A 21,266-nucleotide genomic window follows, 5' to 3' on the forward strand; every position below is an offset into this window, starting at 1 on the left:
AAATCTACCCTGAATCAGCTCCATGATATCCAGATAGGTTTAGTAAAGGCTAGCATCACAGTCTGTCTTACTTGAAGACAGTAGCAGTATTTTAAATGAACAAATTTTTAGCTTGCTAATCCATTTTCATTAGAGCAAATTGAACCTAGGTTATATATTTCTATGTTACAAATCTGCCTGGCATGCAACATGCTAAGATAAATGTCATCTTGCTTTTAGTCACTCACATGAGAATTACAGCAAAAACACTTCAAAACGAAAATGAATACATTTTAGAAAATACCTAATATTTTCAATTTCAGAAGAAGAAAAAAAATTGAAGTACTAGAAGAAATCTACTAAATTTAACTATCGCTTGTTTTTATTCACGGCAACTAATTCAGATGCATGTGCTCTCTGTATGGAAAGTGTGATTTTTCTTTAGATTCTTCTATCTTATGAGGGTACGTTTGGAACTGGATGTTACTGAGAAAAGGATAAGTTGTGGTCTGAGATCTAAGATTGGCTGAACTTTCTCGGTCACTGTGTATGGTTGGCCAGTGAAGTTAGCAGGAACAATAATTCAAATTAATTAAATTAGTTAAATTAATTCAAATTAACTAAATGAATTCAACTCAATACCTCTTCCTGGTATCTCTGATGATTTTTAGCCCTACTCAGTGTTCAGCAAAAGTTTTCTGTAGCGGGACAGGTAATAACTATTTTAGGCTTTGTGAACCACATGGTCTGTGTAGCAGTACTAAACTGTTGTGGTGAGAAAGCAGCTGTAGACAATAAGTAAATTCATGAGCTTGTCTTTGCTCAAGAAATTTCACCAGGTTTTCCTGAACAGTGTGCTTTCCTGGATGGTCATTTTGCTGCTTGTTGTGCACTTATTCTCCATTGTGGAATGCTCTAAGACCACCACAGTTCACATTTGCAGCAAGAGAGTAGGCTAGGCTGCTCTGCCCTAGTGAGTTTTTAAATATCCGTTACATATGAGCAGCGTTCTTTAATCTTTATTTTTTTTCCCTTTATTTCAAAGTTTCGTTGCAAAACTGATAAATGTATTCCATTCTGGTGGAAATGTGACACCGTGGATGACTGTGGTGATGGATCTGACGAACCAGATGACTGTCGTGAGTACACTGGCAGATGCAGGAATTTAGAATTTAGAGCTCCTTACGTCCCAGACCCGGAAAATTGAAGCTAGATCTTAAGTATTGCCTTCTGATAGCTTTCAAAAATTGAAACAGAAAGGTTTTATGTCAGTAGTTTAAAATACAGCAAAAATTGTTGCAATGTCTTGTGTATGTCTCTGATCACTATTACATCCACAATGACACCATCAGCACTTTGTATTCGTCATCTCTTTCTCAATTTTTTTTACTTGTAGAATAACTAAACTCTGCATGTAGCAATCAGGAGAGTAAAAATCAGCATGATTTTGACTTAAGATATCATTAAATCAGAAGCAAAAATGGGCAAGTTTTCAGAATGCCACTCAATGACTGAAATCTTGACTTTAAGGGATACAGTCCTTCAACTTTTCTGTCAGTATTAAAATACTGAAAATTCCTTAAAAGTCAGATTTTTCCAATGTAAGTCATTAGTTGGCTGTTAGTCAATTTAGTATGCTCTTAGTAGTTGCCTTAAAGTGACTACCAATTATGTCTTGACATTTGACTGTCGTTGGCATGGTTAGGTGCTATTTTTTTAAGCTATCTTTGGTAACCTAGGTTGTAATGGACAATCAGCAGACTTTTCCCTGTTAGCCTTTTATAGTTCACTCCATGGGTCACTCTAATACTGTCCTGTCAACTTGAAGATGCTTGTAGTCAATCATGATAATTCCTCAACATCCCAGTAGATGGTTGCCTTGATTTGGTCTTGACAATTGAGTTCAAGATCCTTAGGCTTGCACTAAAGAAAGAAGTATACTGTCTTAGTGAAAGCCAGCTACTTTCTGCTACAGAACTTTCCACCACATAATTACAAAGCTGTTTCAAACTTAGGACCTCTAGATAATTACTTGGATGAGCTGTATTCCACCTCTCTGGTCACTACCAAGTATATCAAACATTTGAAGTTTTTTCACATATCTCATTTATATGTTTAAAATCAGTAAATAATATATTCAGTGAGAAGGAAAAAGTTTTAAAAGTCATTGCTTTTCTAATATTATTTTTGTTTCTGAAAGGTCCATTGCCCTTTGATTTTTTTTAATAAAGTTTTTGTTTTCACTGTGATGGACAGTATATGAAGAGTAGTATCTGTATGACATAGGTATACTATTATGCCTGAATTATTCTTAAGTTACTGAATTAAAAAAATATCAAGGAATAAGAAATTATGGTGGCCAATGGAGATTTACACAATAAAGTTTATTAATTTTCTCACAATAAACTGTTCTGTGATATAGTAAAGTAAATACAACTTATTTTTGTAATTTATAGAAATAAGAATGAATGTGTTACTTTAGTTCTCATATTAAGATGACCTTTCCTGCCCAGATTTACTAAAGTGTTTTTTGAGGAATTATCCCCATAATGACCTGCAGACAAAGTCAGTAGCACCCAGTGCTCTCCCTTCTAAAATATTTACAGTTCCTGAACTCTAATTTTAATCTTGACTGAAATTTCATGCTGTATCCAAACTCATATGAAAAATTAACTACAGCTTTAGTATAACACACTTTTTACATTTACCCACTTTCAGAATATTTGGTGAACAAATATAACTTTAAAGACTTTTGAAGGGAACCAAAGAGGCATCTGGTATCTAAGAGTCTCTGTATGATCCTTATCCTGGTTAAATACCAATACTAAGTGTTTTTATTGGTGACATTATCTCTGTGATATTTTAGTAAATGATCTATTTCTTGGAGTTGACGGGTTAACAGCTTGAACATCTGTAGGCATGACACTATTTTGAGAGTCATGGTGAGGTGGAAAATGATGTACGTGTGTCTGTCAAGTGTTTAGACTTCATTTTTGAGTAGCTGCATCATCAAAATTTGCAGGTATTAAGAGCCACTGACAATACCTATAATTTCACCTGAAAAAGCAGCAAAGCTTGATACCAGGTTCATATACCTTCATACTGCAATAATGTTATTTATGCAAATATAGTTGAGTGATGCATCAAGAATTCTCTGGCATCATAAGTTTGTAATTATATTTCCTATAATACCCTAATGCATCAAGGATCATTCTAGAGACACATTTAAAGGTCACATAGGCTTCCTAGTTATTTAACAGACATTGGAACTCCTTTAATATTTACAACCCTTCTTACGGAAAAGTTTTGGACAACCTCACTTGTAATGGACAAGGTGACTGTGGGGATGAGGAAGATGAAAGGGACTGTCATAAGTCACCTCAAAATGTTCTGTTCTGTCTTACTTCTGACTCTGAACTGAAATTGGTCTAAAAATTACTATCCATACACCATAAGTTCATAAAGTGTTGAAAAATACAGCAGCAATTATGCGCAAAGAAATATTAAAGGAACTCGTATATGAAGCAACAGGAAATAGAGGAAATGCATGTTTAGATCATGAGAAAATTAAGGATCGCCCAGTTTAAACATTTAGTGTGATTAATTAATAAATGTTGTAAATTGAAGGTAAATGATGTTCAACATTTTAGAACTCACTTCTATGGAAGCCATGCATATATTGAGGTTTTTTTCCATGTTAAGAAAATTTTAATTAATATTTTAATTATAAAAGTGTAATTTATCTTCCAAAGGAAGTTCAAAATATAATTTATTAATGTTTGATTGACCGATTTGAACTAATAAACAGCATACTATTAATCTCAAAATCAGTGATTAGTAACACACATTAGGATCATCAGTGAAAAGATAAGTGTTTATTGCAAGTTGTGAGAAGACTTCAGAGTCAGATGTGGATTTAAACTTCAACTCCGGCATTTGAAACTTGTATATTCTTGGGTGAATTATTAGAATCCATGAGACTTACTTTCCTCATTTATAAAATGGTCATGGTGATCTCAAGGTGAGAAGTTTATAATGAGATTCAATTAGTAACTATATGTGAAAGAACCTAGCCCAGTGCATGATACAAAGTAGATAGACAATAGATCCTACTTTATTGTTATTATTGCTTAAATAAACTCAAAGAATATAGCAAAAACTGCTTTACCATGTAGGAGATATTTATTATAATAACATACATATGGTATATAAAAATCTTTACTAGTTATGACATTGTCCTTATATATTAATAAGATTATAGGAATAAATATCAATAATTCTGATTTAAAATGTGATAGTTATAGAAAGTATTTGCTTTAAGGAATGCTGGGGAATATGTATTGAGGGCAGATATTTCTCTCTTAACACATTACAGGCAGCAAAGTGATCAAATAAATAATTTTTTAAGTGATATTGGAATAACTTTTTAAAAAAATCACAGTGAACTGTGCTCTGCCACTCAATACCATGTCTTTGAAATGAGGAGAAATTTAAATGTTTTAAATATATATATTTATATGTTGTTAATATCTTTCTTCTTACTGTTAGTTTATAAAATCTAATGTGGAGGCCATCTGAGCTGCTCAAAGCTTAACTGCACATCTGAAACTAATAGCTCTCTGGATGTGAGACATTCACATTGTGCTCTAGGATATGTTTAATATAATAATATAATAAATATGTTGAATGTCAGGAAAGCTCTGTTTAAGAAGTCATGAGCTAAGATTGTCATTCCACGATACCTATATGTTTCCTCCTCTAGCGGAATTTAAATGTCAGCCAGGCCGATTTCAGTGTGGAACTGGGCTCTGTGCTCTGCCCGCTTTCATCTGTGATGGAGAGAATGACTGTGGGGACAATTCTGATGAACTCAACTGTGGTAGGTGATTACATTCTTAACTAAGGAACACAAATCTAATTCTTAACTGATTATGTCTGCACTGATTTAAATTCAGACACAGGCTTTAGCCCACATTTTTTGTTCTCTCTTTTAGACACACATGTCTGCCTCTCAGGTCAGTTCAAGTGTACCAAGAACCAGAAATGCATCCCAGTAAACCTCAGATGCAATGGGCAGGATGACTGTGGAGATGAGGAAGATGAAAGGGACTGTCGTAAGTCACCTCCAACTGTTCACTCTGACCTCTGACTCCCAACTGAAATTGGTCTAAAGATTATTATTGTTCACCATAAATTTATACAGTGTGGAAAATATAACTGCAATGATGGGCAAATAATTCCAACTAGATGTCTATTGGGATGGTTAAGAAACTCTGTATAAAAATATATAGAAAATTAAAACATGGGTGATCTTTACTTAAAAGCTACCTGGAGATTATTACAAACATGAAAAAACATGCATTCATCCACATCATCCTTAAGAGAAGCAGCAAAACCAAATTACAGGTGATTATGGTGCATTTTTAAAAAATATAGATTTTTTTTTTACCATATTAAGTAGCTGCAGGTAATTTTCTTCTGTTGATTTAATTAGTTACTTGAAATCAACTCCATTTTAATTAGAGATTTTTTTCCTTAATAATAACATATTGAATGTATGATAAGAAACAAAAATCTGGACAAAATAACCTAACAAAATCACTTGTTAAAAACTGTAAGTAATACTCCTTCTAATGTATCTTAACAAGCTACTTCAAAAGACAATTGTAAAATAATTTTAATTCTGTTCACATTTTATTTCAATCTCCCATGAAAAATAAATATACATAAAATGGGAGGCAGAACAATTTACATCATATACATACATGCACTTAGGCAGGCAGGCACACACATACATACACACACAGGATCTGAACCATAGAGCACCTATCAAGTTCAAGCTTTCAGCAGAACTACTGTCAACATTTCTGTCTTACTGAAGTTTTATTTTATTCCTCTAAAACTTTTATTAGTAAATAATGTGCAGTCATCCAGCAATTTGATTAAGATGGTACATTCAGAATAAAGTCAGTACCAGTTCTTTATGGTTAGAGATTCTAGAAGCTGATCCATTAAACTGACTAAGATTCGTGAAGCAGTTTATAGTTTGAGTCAGATGTTCACCTCTTCCGTCAAAATCTCAACACAACTAGAGGTTTTGATAAATTCTGTGCCTTTCTTTTTCTCATTCACTAATATCTTCTGATTTTAGTCTTTTTCTATTTACAAAAATGCCTATGTGTAAATTCTTATATTTATTTATCTGAAAAAAATTATTTTGAAAGACCCTGAATCCTTTATTTTTTAATTAGTTTCAAGATATCTAATCAAGGTGGGGTGGTTTTGAAAACTCTGATTTTTATCAAATGCATCATTTGCAGAAATATATTTTATTTATTTATACTGGAACGGGTAATAGGAATACACTATAGATAATTAAAAGTTAAAACTTATCACCTTCAGGGTCTTATTAATTAAAAGATGATACATTTTCAATTGATTAACTTAAAAATTTATTTGTTTTTCAATTAGAATGTCTATTTTTGTCCAAAGCTACATTTTAATAATAGATGCTTTCCTCTTAAGCCGAAAACAGCTGCTCTCCAGACTATTTCCAGTGTAAAACTACCAAACATTGCATTTCCAAGCTGTGGGTTTGCGACGAGGATCCAGACTGTGCAGACGCATCAGATGAGGCCAACTGCGGTGAGTGTTTTGTGATGGTGGATCCTACCTCTTGCATTTGTATCATCATCTGAGATGGCCATAGTGAAATGAATTTGAACACAATTCTGATACAACTAGGGCCTAACGTGCGAATGTTTTTCCTCTGTGCTCCCAGAGTCAATAACCTCAGGTTAGCTATTTTAGAAAAAGCATGGAGGGGTAAGGCAAAAGGGTTAAGTATTGCTTTAGCATAAGTCAAAACTGTTTCTAAAAAGACAGATCTGAAAGGTAAGATAAAACTGTCTTCTTATGTTAGCGTATGCACATGCTATTAGCATTTAATGAATAGAAACAATAAAACATTTTCATATTGTTCTAGGCTTCATTTTTCTCCTTAAATATGATTGTTCATTTATCCAATGATTATTGTTCATTCTTAAACATGGTGGGGAAAAAGAAAAAAGATAACAAAGGCATCTGTTCTGTTTTAGTAGATGACAGCAATCATTTAAGTTAGCATGTTTCTGAAACATTAATATTTTCACTTAAGATCAATTATTTTATTTACAGTTATTATTACTTAACATTGCAGAAATGGAGAACATATGTATTCATTTTTGTTTAATGCATTTGATTCTATCCTGAATATGTCAACAGTGGAACAGAAATAAATAGTTGTCATGTGTAACTCATTTTTTTCAACATTTATGAAACATTAATTGAGGCTATTTTTTAGGTGACTGCACCAAACTTGGCATTGTTAGGGAAGCAAAAAAGCATTTAATCTAGTAATTGATTAGAAAAGACAGAGTTTGTCCAAACTAAGGACAGAACCTTCAGGCTTCTTAGAAAAAACTGTCTTAAATGCATTTGCTAGATTCCACCCTACTGTTAATTAACTCTTCTGGGAGAAATCAAAATGATGAAAATCATTTAAGTTCTTTGAAATTCCATTATATTGAACAATATTCATGAGCTGTATGTATAATCACAGGCAACAATACGTCATTAAGAGTTTTTTTTCTAATACTGTCTCTATATAACTGTGTCTTCAGGACATGCAATCAGTATGGCTTATCACTTTATAGTATCATAAAACCACCATTTCTCACTTTGTGGCATTGACCTTCATAATCAATTCACAAAGCATCAAACCATACCCATCACCAGTTTGTCCATAACACTTATCAAGGACTTTTGCAGACGAGTTTATATTACTGGCTATTTTACTCTCTTGTCTTTTGTATTTTTGTTTACCAAAGCAACATGGAATAATGACTTATATTAGCTATCTGAAAAATTTCTTGGATGAAATGTTTTCTTTCTCCATTTTACTCTTCTTCCTCATCACTTTGACGTGATTTAACTGTTTTGGCATGTTACACCGTTCAAACTGATAATTATTAATCATCATAATAAGAAGAATGCCTAATATTTATGTGGTGTTTACCGTATGGCCCAAGAAATGCGTTAAAGGCTTTATAGCGATTACTTCATTTAATCTCCTTATTATCCCTATTTTATGGTTGAGGAAAATGAGATCCAAGGAGTAACTTACCCCAAATCCTACAGCTAACAAGTGGCATAATTGGAACTTGAATCCAGGGTTATTTGACACCAAAGCCTCTGCTCTATGACCATAACATGAATCCACATCATTTTTTCTATATAAAAAGAAAATATTTAAATGTTTTCTGTTATAAAATTATATAGAATTCTCCTAGCCACAATTATTACTTTAAGTTCCAGACCAGTATACAAATATATACATACATACAGAAAATGGGGGAAAGGATGAATAAGGGTTACCATTTAATGTATCTTAAACCCACTCTAAAATGTTACCGTGGACAGGTGCTAATTTAACTTAAAGAAACTTCTTCTACATCATATTTTAGCATGGCATTTGTCAATCCTTATTTTTGAAGGAGCTAAAAGACCACCTCTTTCCCCTTTCTTCTGTCTTCAATACATATATAAATGCCATGTATTTTTGCTAATTCTTTTAACACCCTTGTGGGATAGTTCCTCATTTGATGCTTTATTGAGTGGGAAAGAAACATAACACTCCTTAAAGATTAACCCTATCAAGCCAAGGCCTTATTATTTGAATCTGAGTTACATGTTTCTTTGTGGGTGAGAATGGGCCTTGTCTAGAAGAAGGGATGTGTTTCACTATTTCACATGTCAAGTGGCCTAGCAGGTTGTAGTGTAGACTTGCATTAAATGCTGTTGAGAAACTGGCCCATTCGTTGTTGCAAAACCTCCATTTGCAACCCATTTTTATTTCAGTTGCCTTCTGTACCTTCTTAGCCCAGTGCTCAGTTTAGGAGGAGATTCTTTTTTATTCTTGGAGTTCACCTAGCCCTTACATCTTATTTTTCAGCACCAATATTTGTATTTATCTATAGTTTTATATCTAATTGTTTTCTGTCAGTTCTAAAGTTCCAGGATTATAGTTTGTTTTACCTTGACCTAAATTAAACAGTTTGGTTTGCTTTGCTTTTAATTGTGTAAATAAAACCAATGGAGAAGCACACATGCAAGGGAGAGGGAGAGAGAGAGACAGTCACTATAGAAAAGCCTAACAAAACAGAGCACAGTAACTTAACACAAACACAGTACACATGTAGTATAGGGAACTAAATAACCAGTAATGTGCAAATATTTTAAAAATTATTTGATTTTTATATTTACCAAAATATCACATGTTTATTGCAGTCAGCCCAGTGTAACTTTTGAGATCTTACGAGTACTTGCAAATTTAACAGCTAATGCTCAATATTTGTAAAAAATTGTATGGTAATCATTTCCAGGTTAGCATAAGGAGGCTTTGAAATCACTTTGAATAGATGTAGATTAAATATAGTTTAGGAGTCTTTGTCCAGTAATCTAGTCGTGGTGAGACTTTGAATTTAAAAATTAAATTAACTGCATAGTTTCCCATCTTATTATGGCTAGATTTTGAGATGGTTGTATTTGAGTCCATTAAAGCTACATTTGGCACGTTTGGATTTAAATTGAAAAATATTTTAAAACACCTTTTAATTCTATTTTTGTATAAATATAGATTTAAATCTATGCTACCTTCACAGTTGTAGCAGGATACAGTGGGCCTGTCTTATCCACAGGTTCCACATCAGCAGATCTGGAAAGGCCGACTGTACTAAGCTATTTTGTCTAAGGGACTTGAGCATCCATGGATTTTGGTATCCGTAGCGATCCTGGAACCAATCCCCTGTGGATACCAAGGAAGGCTGTAGTTTTAACCTTGTTTTATGAGTTGTTAATAGTTATTATAAAATTATTTCTTTTTGCCTGAGGTTGTTTATTCTTTCCTCACTCTATGCCCAAATAAAAGAAAGCTTCTTAAAACGTAGATATACACACTTCTACTAGACTATTGATGTTAACTACTCTTAGAAGGCTGTTACACTATTTATTACAATATTGGGCCAGCGCCACATTTGAATGCCTGACCACAATCAGTAGACTACTCCAACTGTGGCAGCTCTGGGCTTTTCATTAAGAATTTCAGTTTCAAACTTTCTTCACCTTCTGCCTGCCATTTTCTATTTTAGGAATGAAATGAGCATTTAGGGATTTGACGGATCTGTACTAGATTCATAATTCTTTGTAACAGAGTTGAAACTTTCTGCAATTTGACTCTTATAAGGTGATATCAGAATATGTCTTTCCATTACGTTCTCTCTCCCTGTTTTATAGTTTAGATTCTCAGTGCCCTAGATCCCTATGAAACATCCTTTTCATCAGTTTTATGCCTGGGCTTTCCTGGTCAGCTATGAACTCACCACTCTGCTCTCTAGAGTCGGCTGTTTGTGCTGCCACATCGCTCCTCCCTGTGGTCTCATTTCCTGCTTTCTTCTCCTACATCATTTCTGTGTCATCAAAGAGAGTCTTGCTTTCACGCTAGTTCAGAGTCATTTGCTGCTTTTGAACAGTCTTGATTTATAACCAACCTGCTGCTTGGCTAATTATTTTTACTTAATGCAGTCGTTATAATCACACTAGCTGAGGCTTGTGAAAGGAACTTGAGCTTCCTACAGTAGCTTTGTACTTTCCATAGCCTGGATTTCAAGCATGACACTGAACACACTCAAACCAAAAGACAGAACCCGTCAATGCTTGCTTTTATTCTCCCTTAAATGTCTGATGAGGAAATTTGAATTGGGTTACTCAAGCTATGAGAATATAAGAAAAAAAAATATTTTTTAAGTTAAAGCAAGTGTAATACATATTAAATTATAAGATATTTCAAACACAAAGACTTGCACAGAAAGTTACACAATTATATACCTGTACCATTTTTAATAGACTTTAACATTTGGTCTAAGATATCTCTTAAAACATTTAAATCCCTACAATAACAGATTTATAGCAGTACATAGGAAGCCTACGTATTAGATGCTGTATTAAAAAAAAGTATGAAATGTAGAACTTGAAAAATTTGCCTCCTTTTACCTACTTTTAGAACAAAAATATGTGTGTTTCTTTCAGTTTATAAGATTCTGTTCACGTATCTTTTGGGCTGGCAATTTCCTTAGTGGATATTCTGTCATTTATATTTTCAGGTGTTATTTAATGTTGTTTAGTACCATGTATATAGGATTATACTGTATATTAATGAATGAAAGTAGGTAAAATGAAAGATTGTATTGCCTCTTCTCAACAGCAACACCTGATAATGCACCTCTATGTAGAAGGTACTTTTGTTTATTCCTTTAAGAAAACTTAGATTTGTGCTTATATGTTAAGATCAGTTTGAGGATCCAAGTGGTATCAGACTTTGTTTACAAAAAGACTATCCATTTTCAGCCATTAACATTTCAGGACAAAATATAGTAATGCGTAAAAAATGACCTATTGTAGAGTTGTGACTGTAACATTTATTAGCTTTGTGATGTGTATGTAGGGGACAGATGTGGTATAGATGATGATTCTGATAACCATACTTATTCTCCAGTCAGTGTTAGATTCAATGCCTGGGCTGCAAAGCCTCTGGGCTAGATTTTTTATGTCATCAGGCCACTGTTCATATATGGTTCCTTGTTCGGAGTTCATGTGGTAAATAATGGGAGTAGAAAGAGAGGTGACATAGGGTTTAGTGTGAAACAATGAACTCTGTTACCTCTTGCTGGGTTATGGATGCCAGAGTAAATTATTGCTTATTTTTTTTTCCATTTGAAATCTTAACCTTCTAATTAATGTTTTTAGTTTTCAAATCCAAAATTCTTGAGAGGTATTTTTAAAGGAATATGAACAGAAATTCTTCATGATGAGTTTCCTTTGACCCAAAGCAGAATTGACATGAAAAATATTATTTAAGGACTAGAGAGGTAAAATAGAGAGTGGATCTACCCTGTGACCAGAGATTTCTCATTCCTATGGATCATATTATCCACATGAGTACAACACTTCCCTTCAGAATTCTGTGTTCTAAGAAAGAGACAAACCTCCAGTATATAAATACCTCCCTTTTGATACAGTTACTGGGTTTTGACTAATATTTGAAAAAAAGCAGAATATAAACTGATACTATTTATTAAAGTTCAAGTAAATCTAATATGTTTTCAAATAATATTTTTGATTAATGATATTTGGGTTACATGAATTGTATTATCTTACTCAAGATTTCTAATGTAAGTTCATATATTTATATTTAACCTTAAACTAATAAAAAGTTACAGAATATGTATATACCTGCAATAATATTATAGTAACCATTTTGCTGTAAATACTAATATCAAATATTAATGTTAAAGTAAATGTATGGTATTTTGTTTTAGTTCATTAAAATCAATCAGTCAGGAATTGAGTGTATTGACAATTAGTGTTAAATACTGAGTATTAAATATTGAGTGGCTGACTCAATAAAAAAATCCATATCATAATGCTGGGAACTTACTTTTTATAAACTGCCATACAGCTTTAATTAATTAAGCTATTGAAAGAGTAACATCTAACCTGTTTCAACTTGTTGAAGACACTTCTAAAGTATTAATCTAATTTTTTTCTATCACCAAGTAAACAGTACTGGCAAAAATATCATATTACTTAATAGCATATATGGCTATAGATCCACATTTTGAATACTCTTATATTACATTAAAAAATCCAACATCGAATCTGTTTATATTTTAGTCTCCTTTGTAATTAACTTCTGAATCCTAAAAAGAAAGTGTACTCAGAAAATTCACTATATTACTTAATTCCAATTAATCATGTTTTTCTATAAAAGATCATACAGCTATGTCTCTTAACAATTATATCTGTGTATCAGTAAGCTAGATTCCTCATATGGATATTTCTGTCTGTTTCTAGAAACTATTCATAGATGGTGAGGTGTTATGTTACTTTATGGATTCCTATCCTAGAAGTTCTTTGGATGAACTTAGAGTTCTTGGAATGAGCGTATCCCCAGTCCCATGATAATTACTGCTTCAAGAAGAGAATCTTTTGGATTCTCAGATCTTCAGTTTGGTCTTTTAATGTTTAAAACCACAAGATTCTTGGTATAAAGAGGCATTGAGCAGTAAAAATCTCACTGCATAACTATCAGGGAATCAGAGAGGTATAGGAAACTACCTCTAGTAATCATAAATCATTTTACGAACTCAGTACCCTGACAATTCAGCCAGTTCTTTTTAAATAAAGAACATTTTACTGAGTCAGAGGGAAGAAAATTGAGAATCAATCACTTAAAATATGAACAAAATATTTTTTTCTGTCTGGATTTACCATGTCCATTTCATAATATTCAAATAGAGGTAATTGCAGATCAGATTTGTTAATATTTCTTAAAATTATTATTGGGAACATGTAATTTAAAAGCCTGGTATTACCAAGAGATATTACCAATGGATATTGGTATTACCAATAGGGAATTTGAAAATTATGCACAAGGCTGAATTTCAAGGGGCTCTCATATCAGCACCCCTGTTCTTTGCAGAGGAAAGCACCAGGACTTTTAAAATCTCTGGATACAATCAGTTCATCCTACGACATACTTTGGGCCCAGATTGTATTACTTGTTTCCTTTTTAATATTTTACTTGTAGAACTAAACTTGATTTTTGTATCTTTATAACATTCATTTATTTTAAAAATTAATAAACATCTACTGAAATGTTAAGTAAGCCATTATATATACTCAGGGAATTCAAAATCTAATAATAAGGATAGTTTTGAAAGCTCATCACGCTAGGCATTGTGCTAAACTTTATGTGTGGATTATATCATTTAATCCTCATAACAATCCTATGAGAGAGGATGTTATGTGAGAGAGTATAACTATCATTATTCCTATTTTATAAGTAAGGATATAAGGCTCAGAGAGTGTAAGTAATTTTCCTAGGATTACCCAGGTAGAAAATGAGTAAGCAGAATTTGGTTCCACAGGAGATGTCTTCAGCCCCATGCACTTAACCATTACTCAGTAGAGCTTCCTTGACCTGGCTTAAATGTGCAGTAAGGCAAGGAATTAAGATGCAGATACAAATGATCCTAGACAAATAGGAATGGATAAATGTCATCAGAAAAAAATGCATACTTAAATAGAATTTTTTTAAATAACATTGTCACTAATAGTGAGTGGGCGTAGAAGTGGCAATGAAGGGATGCCTCGTCTATAGTCAATTTGAAAGCAAAACAATGTCATTAAATTCTAGCTTGACACAATTCTAGTTTGACACTAGCCTAACAAAATCCAATTCTCTCTTTGTTAAAAAGGGAGATTAGTGAGTTGAGCAAAGCCCTATTTTCCCATGACCAAACTTTTCATAATGAAGCAACTAGAAAAAATGACAGAGAACTGAACAGGGGGTAACCTTCTCAGCAGCCAGTCAATACTATGTAACACCCTGCTTATTCACTGTTAGAGCCATCTAGTACGTGATCCACAGCTTGCCATCCATGTTATGCAGGTCACACGTTTGAAAATGTTGTCCTCCACTTGATTAACTGAATGAACATGAATATAGATTTATTTTTTAAATCATGCATTTTCTCCTTCCTGAAGCTTTTATAAATACATGAAATTGCTGTAGGTACGTACAAAGAGTATTTTCAGGAAATGGTGACATTCCTCAGAGTCTAACTCTATGCATAATGCAAGTCATTTAAGGAACTGCAACAGTGTTTTTAAAAATGGTATCTTCATTATATTCTTATTCAAAAGTCTCTACCAACCTAAATGAAGCATAAGTAATACAGAGGATCTATTAATAGTTAAAATGAATTCTAGAATTATTATCAATGGTTATTAATTTTGGATGACTAAACTATTATTAAAGTAGATTAAAATACAAGTGACTACTGAGAAGAGAATATTTGCTCATGCTAGTATTACTCTTAGTATACTTTCAAAAACTTTCACCATGCAGAAGTGAAGGTCATTGACACTGTGCTTTGTTCCAATTTTTTGAAAACTTTAATATAAGAAAGTATTTTTTTCTTATTTTATGAAATTTGGTAATTAATCACTGGGCATGAATTATCTAGATTCTTTTCTGGAAATAAAGTCTTGGCACTACATGCTGTATTTTTTGGCACTGAAACAAATGCAAGAAATGAACATGCTAAAATCTCTAGTTTGGAACAGTTAAGATGACTCTTTTTCAAAAACTATCGGGTGTGGGGTAATGGGATGGCAGTACCAATCTTAAATCCCAGAGCTTTCTTTGCGCTACTTGGTTTTCACAGCTGGAATTTACTGCTTCTTTATAGTACAAAATTATTCATCCACCCAATTTCATTTTTTTGTCTCAATGCTGTGACTTAGTAATTTTCAGCATCTTACTGACAGATGGAAAGTGTTCAGTAACCATGCTGCTGAATTAACACGGAATGCATTTCTAAACCACAATAAAGGATGGAGCTGAAAGCATCAAGTCCACGCAGTTTCATCTGGAGTGCGTATATTGTTATGATGTTCATAGAATCTTCAAAGGAAAAGGATCATTAGAGGTCCTCTGGTTTTCACCTACTTTAATAGGGCCACATCTATCATTCTTAATCAAACAAACAAACAACAAAAATACTTCTCTTTGTCTAGGTAATATGCTAGAATCACACTATAAATTAAACCTATTTTTTTTCCTTTTAAAATATTTCCAATGGAAATATTGAATAACCAAACGTTATCCTTTGGGTTAAAGTCCTTTGTTTAAGGACTCAAGTTTTTTTACATCCTTCCTCAGGCCAAAATAATTTCATTTTCTTTAATCTCTCTGCATGTGTTCTATTTTCCTTTCTATTCATCAGCTGTATATCTCTCTCCTGAAACCTTCCCAAGTTCTATGCTTTGGGTAAGATCTGTGGAACAGTATGCGGCATTTTTAGTTATATATGTGCTGAGTATCTCCTGTTCTCCATTGCTGTATGCCCACTATTGTATTCTAATACTGCTTCTATGTTACTGCATTTTTAAAGGTTCTAATGAAGCCTACTGTCTCCCGTGCCAAATTATAAATTCCAGGAGAGCTGGATCTATATATCTTTCTAATCCCTAATATATCCAGTACCTAGTACAGAATCTGGCACAGATAAACATTTGAGGAACAAGTGAAGGAAGGAAATTTTAAAAATACAGATTTTATTTGGTTCAGCCAAATATAATACCTTTCTCCCCTAAACCTGAACTTTGGGAATCTAGTTTTCTTTCTTTGAGTTTATATGTATTTTATTTTATATTTGTGAAGAACTGCTTTTCCTCCTGATCAATTCAGTAGTTGGGGCTTGATTAGTGTACAAATTGGCTAAAATTGTAAGGGAATTTCAATATAGAGAATCACTGACACGTTGTATCAAACTTGTACAATGAGATGTGCCTCCTCTCTGTAGGAAGAAAGTGTGCTATGGCAGTACAATCAGGCAGCTTTCTGAAAAGAGCCTAAAACTCTGGGGTTACTAGCAATAGAGCTCCATTCTTGATTTCAAAATTCGTTAAGTGGATAGATTCTTCAGGTCTCTACTATTTCCTCATTTGTAAACAGATATAATACTTTTGTCCTTAGAAAGCTGATGAGAGGGTTACAAGAAATAAAGGTATATGAGTACCTAGTAGATGTATAAGTACATAATAGACCCACAGAAAATATTTTTTGTCCCTTTTTTTCAGAACTTTTTGCTACATATTTAGTATTGACACAGGCTAAAACAATTACACATTCTGTAATGGAGACAGAAGGGAACAAATAAAAGATTTAAATAAATACTATGAAATTTTATGACAATAAAATGGTTCCGTGAAATCTTGCTTTTTTTGTCAGAAGAGAGGAAAAAATAAAACGTAGAGTTAATAACAAAGAGTTGGTGACTTAAGGGAATAATGCCTAGTGTATTAATAAATGTTAAAGAGCATATGACTAGTATGAATCTTCAGGTACATATTATATGGTATCCAGGAAATCTTAGATTCACAATTCTGTATATTCACTACACGTCCCTGTGAGTACTGTTTGTTTGTTTAACAGCTTTATTGACGAATAATTGGCATACAATAAACTGCATATATTTTAAATGGACAATTTGATAAGGTTTAACAGGTTTGTTAAACAGGTGATTAAATCCTCACCACAATCAAGATAATGAACATGTTTATCACCCCTAGAAATTTGTTTCCCTTTGCAATACCTCTCCCTCACCCCACTTCCTGCCTTACCTCTATTACCTGCTTTCAGCCCCTGTAGATTAGTGTACATTTACATAAAACTGGAGTCATACAGTATGTATTAACTTTGTCTGGCTTATTTCACTCAGCTTAATTATTTTGAGATTATCCATGTTGATGGTTGTATTGAATGTTCATTCCTTTATATTGCTGTGAAGAATTCTATTGTATGGATAAATATAATATTTTTTATCTGTTTACCCATTTATGATCATTTGGGTCAGTTCAAGTTTTTTTTTAATTGAAGTATAGTTGATGTACAATATTATATAAATTACAGGTATGCAATATAGTGATTCACAATTTTAAAGGTTATATTCTATTTATATTTATCATAAAACATTTGCTATATTCCCCATGTTGTACAATACATTCTTGTAGCTTATTTTATATCTATCTAATAGTTTGTACCTCTTAATCCCCTGATTCAAGTTTTAGACTATTGCAAATCAAGTTGCTATGAACATTCTTGTATTAGTCTTGGTATGGATACATGCTTTCTTTTCTCTACAGGTAGACTAGTTCACATGATAAGCATATGCTTAACTTTTTAAGAAACGTTTTAAGAAAGTATCAAACTCTTTTACAAAGTGGTTGTACTATTTTACCATTCCCACTGGTGGTATTGGAGAATTCCAGGTTCCTCTACATCCTTGCCAATACTTGATACTTTTAAATTTTAGTCATTCTAATAGATTTGTAATGGTATCTCATTGTGGCTTTAATTTGCATTTCATTAGTGATTAATGATATTGAACATCATTTCACATGCATATTTGCTGTCTGTATATCTTCCTTGGTGAAGTATGTATTCAGATAATTTTCTCATGTTTTTATTGGATTGTTTGTTTTTATATTATTGAATTCTGCAAATTCTTACATATTCTGAATCCAAGTTAGTTTTTGGATAAATGTTTTGCAAATATATTTTCGTAGTCTATGCCTTGTCTTTTCATTCTCTTCTTCTCCTTACTCTAGGTTCAATTTGCTCTTCTTGTTCTAGTTTATTATTGTGTAAGCTGAGGTCACTGATTTGAAACCTTTCTTCTCTTATAATATAGGTGTTTCATTTTTTAATGTGCACCTAAATACTGCTTTAGCAGCATCCCACACATTTTTATATGTTGTATTTTTACTCATTTCTAACTTGTACGTTCTAACTTCACTTTTTATTTCTTCTTCAACCTATGGGTTATTTAGAAATGTGTTATTTAGTGTCCAAGTAACTGGGGATATTCTAGATATTTTTGTTTATAATTTAATTCCATTGGTGGCCAGAATACATACTTTTCATGGTTTGAATTTCTTCTTTACTTAACTTGAATTCTTTGAAATTTATTGATACATCTTTTATTGTTCATGATTTAGTCTATTTTGATAAAGATTTCACGTTCCTTTGAAAAGAAAGTATATTTTGCTGTTGTTGGGTGCTCTATACATATCCTTAGATCAAGTTGGTTGATAGTGCTGTTTAGGTCTTCTATATCCTTATTAATTTTTTGTGTACTTATTCTATCATTTACTGTGAGATGAGTAATGAAATTTCTGACTTACTGTGAATTTTTCTTTGCAGTTCTACCAGTTTTTGCTTCATATGTTTGGAAATGTTGTTACCAGTGCCTTTTAGAATTGTTGTTTCCATTTGTAATTAGGAAATAAACTTCCTTATCCCTAGTAAAATTCTTTGCTATGAAATCTACTTTGATATTATTATAGCCTCTCTTGGTTTCTTTTATTTATTATTAGCATGGTATTTCTTTCTCTATTCTTTTACTTCTAATGTATTTGTGACTTTATATTTAAAGTGTATTTCCTAGAGTTAGCACAGAATTGGGAATTTTTTTCCAAGTTGATAATCTCTGCCTTTTAATTGGAGTTTTTAGACTATTTACATTTTAGGTGACTGTGAATATGTCTGTTTGAGTCTATCATCTTTCTTAAAATATGATTTGTTAGGTGAAATCAGAGCAGTGTTTTTGTTTTCTAGGACTAACTCTTTTCTACTGAGCTGACACCATTCTATTCTGAATATTCTACCCAGTGTCCTGTACGTTATAAGATTGTCCAGTTTTACTAGTGGGAACAGGCACCATTCCAGGTCCTGTGTGAGCTGCAGATACTCTCCCTATAATCTTTGCAGATGGTTCTTTTGCTTACATCTGGTAGTTTCCTTATATGTGCATACTGAGTCATCTTCTGCTATATACTCAAGGAGGATCCTCTGTAAATCTCCAGGGTTCACATTCTGTGAAGCATTTTCATCTCCATGGCTGTCCTGAGTACTTGCATGATCTTGGACTCTCAGTTCAGTCTTGTCAACTCATGGAGTCCACTGGACTTCCCCTGTGTTTCCCTTTCTCATCTTGCACCTGGAAATTCTCTCAAGACAATAAGACCCAGGATTGTTAGGGCTTACCTCATTTGTTTCTTTTCTCTCAGAGATCATTGTACTTTATTGCCTGATGTTTAATGTCTTGATAACCACTGTTTCATACATCTTATCTTTTATTTTTTTGGTTGTTTCAGGGAGAGGGTAAATCTGGTGCCTCTTACTCTAACCAAAAATCTTTTTTTTTTAAATATGAAGCACAACTTCTTTGATAAACTTTCAGTGCTTTGTTTGCCCTCCTCTGACATTTCTAAATTAATGTCCCAGCCACTAAGTCATAATCTGTTTTTGTAATCAGATTTTATTTCTCCAGGTCTCTACCACCATGTTAATGCTTAGTTAGTACTACCACATATCTGAAGAAGTTGGCATAAGTAATGATTTTGGAATAACACAGAGACACTGAATATAGTTCTAAACAGGGACAGAATTCTTACCATACTGTTACTTTATTCTAATAGAACTTTAAGAGTATATTGCCTATTTTGGTCTACAAGGAGTGCACTTTTTTTTTTTATCAGGTGTAAATACTTGGAGAGCAGATATTGTAAGTTCTTATAAAATAATTTTTATTGGAGTTTTAGATAGATAGGCAGTTTTTGAAGGGATTTTTGGAAATATTTAGAAGAAACGTATAAATGAGGAGCTGACTACAGTACTCATTGTATATTCCCTAGGTTGATAACTTTTCTAGGAATATGCCAATCATGACTCTGTACTCAGGCTAAATTATAAAGCTAGTAAGTAAGGCTACATCATCAGTGACTGAGCATTTTCTCCTTCTTTCACATTATTTTTGAGGATGGTCACCCTATAACCTGTCTTCTTGCCCTATATTTAGCACCCAGAAATGTCTCCTTGAGTAGCAATGATGTGAAATACCTTTGAGTTTTTAAGCACATCTGTATTTTATATGTTTTTGGTCCATAGGCAAGGTCAGGTGAGATGAGTTATTTCAAAATTTGAAAATTTTTCTATGTGAGGAAGATACTGAGGGTGGCGGTTCTTTACACAAAAGGAGACAAATTCAGCCCTGGTGCAAATGTGTCTCACTGGAGGCCATGGGCTATTCAGGGCCAATGAATCAGTGTCTATGGTGAAAGGCCACCAGCCAAACATGAATTTGCAACTATTATAACTGGACCAAGGCCCACTACAGTAATTTATATTCTCAGTGCAGCTTCTGCCTCCATCCCTTAAAGACTAGAGGAGAGTTTAGTGAAAGACAGGAGAGTCACGAGTGGGTGGGAGCCAGAATCTGGGGAAATGTGGGCATAGGCAGACTCTCAGATTCTCTACTGGGCCTAGGTCAGGCTTCAAGAAAGAAGGCAGAGAGCTGTGGTGAGAAATGGAAGCATCCCCATGCTGTTCTTTGGTGAGAACTCATTCCTTCTCCATACAGGCATTGCTTCACCCGGGGCACATTTCTATTAGACATGTCACTACTACATGCAGTTGACATTCTGAAAATGCTGATTATTTATATTATTTAAACTGATCAAATCTGAATGATAAGGTTAATATTATTTTCTTTTATTTCACTTTTATTACGTTAGGCCCTGGGCCAGGAATTGAGTTGTGGAAGTAAAAGAAGAAGCTGAAA

General features: G+C 33.2%; 1 protein-coding gene across 1 annotated transcript in view; it reads left to right on the forward strand.

The window, feature by feature from the left end:
* Positions 1-21,266, forward strand: part of LRP1B (LDL receptor related protein 1B) — a 1,467,083-nt gene that overhangs the window by 1,248,380 nt on the left and 197,437 nt on the right. The window contains exons 61-64 of the mRNA XM_027078335.1: positions 1,025-1,118; positions 4,742-4,858; positions 4,974-5,093; positions 6,505-6,624. Coding sequence (XP_026934136.1) covers positions 1,025-1,118; positions 4,742-4,858; positions 4,974-5,093; positions 6,505-6,624 — 451 coding nt within the window. The remainder of the gene's footprint in view (positions 1-1,024; positions 1,119-4,741; positions 4,859-4,973; positions 5,094-6,504; positions 6,625-21,266) is intronic.

This window comes from Aethalodelphis obliquidens, unplaced genomic scaffold (assembly GCF_003676395.1).
Source record: "Aethalodelphis obliquidens isolate GAN/ISIS:26980383/991018 unplaced genomic scaffold, ASM367639v1 scaffold2, whole genome shotgun sequence".
Classification (NCBI taxonomy): Eukaryota; Metazoa; Chordata; class Mammalia; order Artiodactyla; family Delphinidae; genus Aethalodelphis; species Aethalodelphis obliquidens.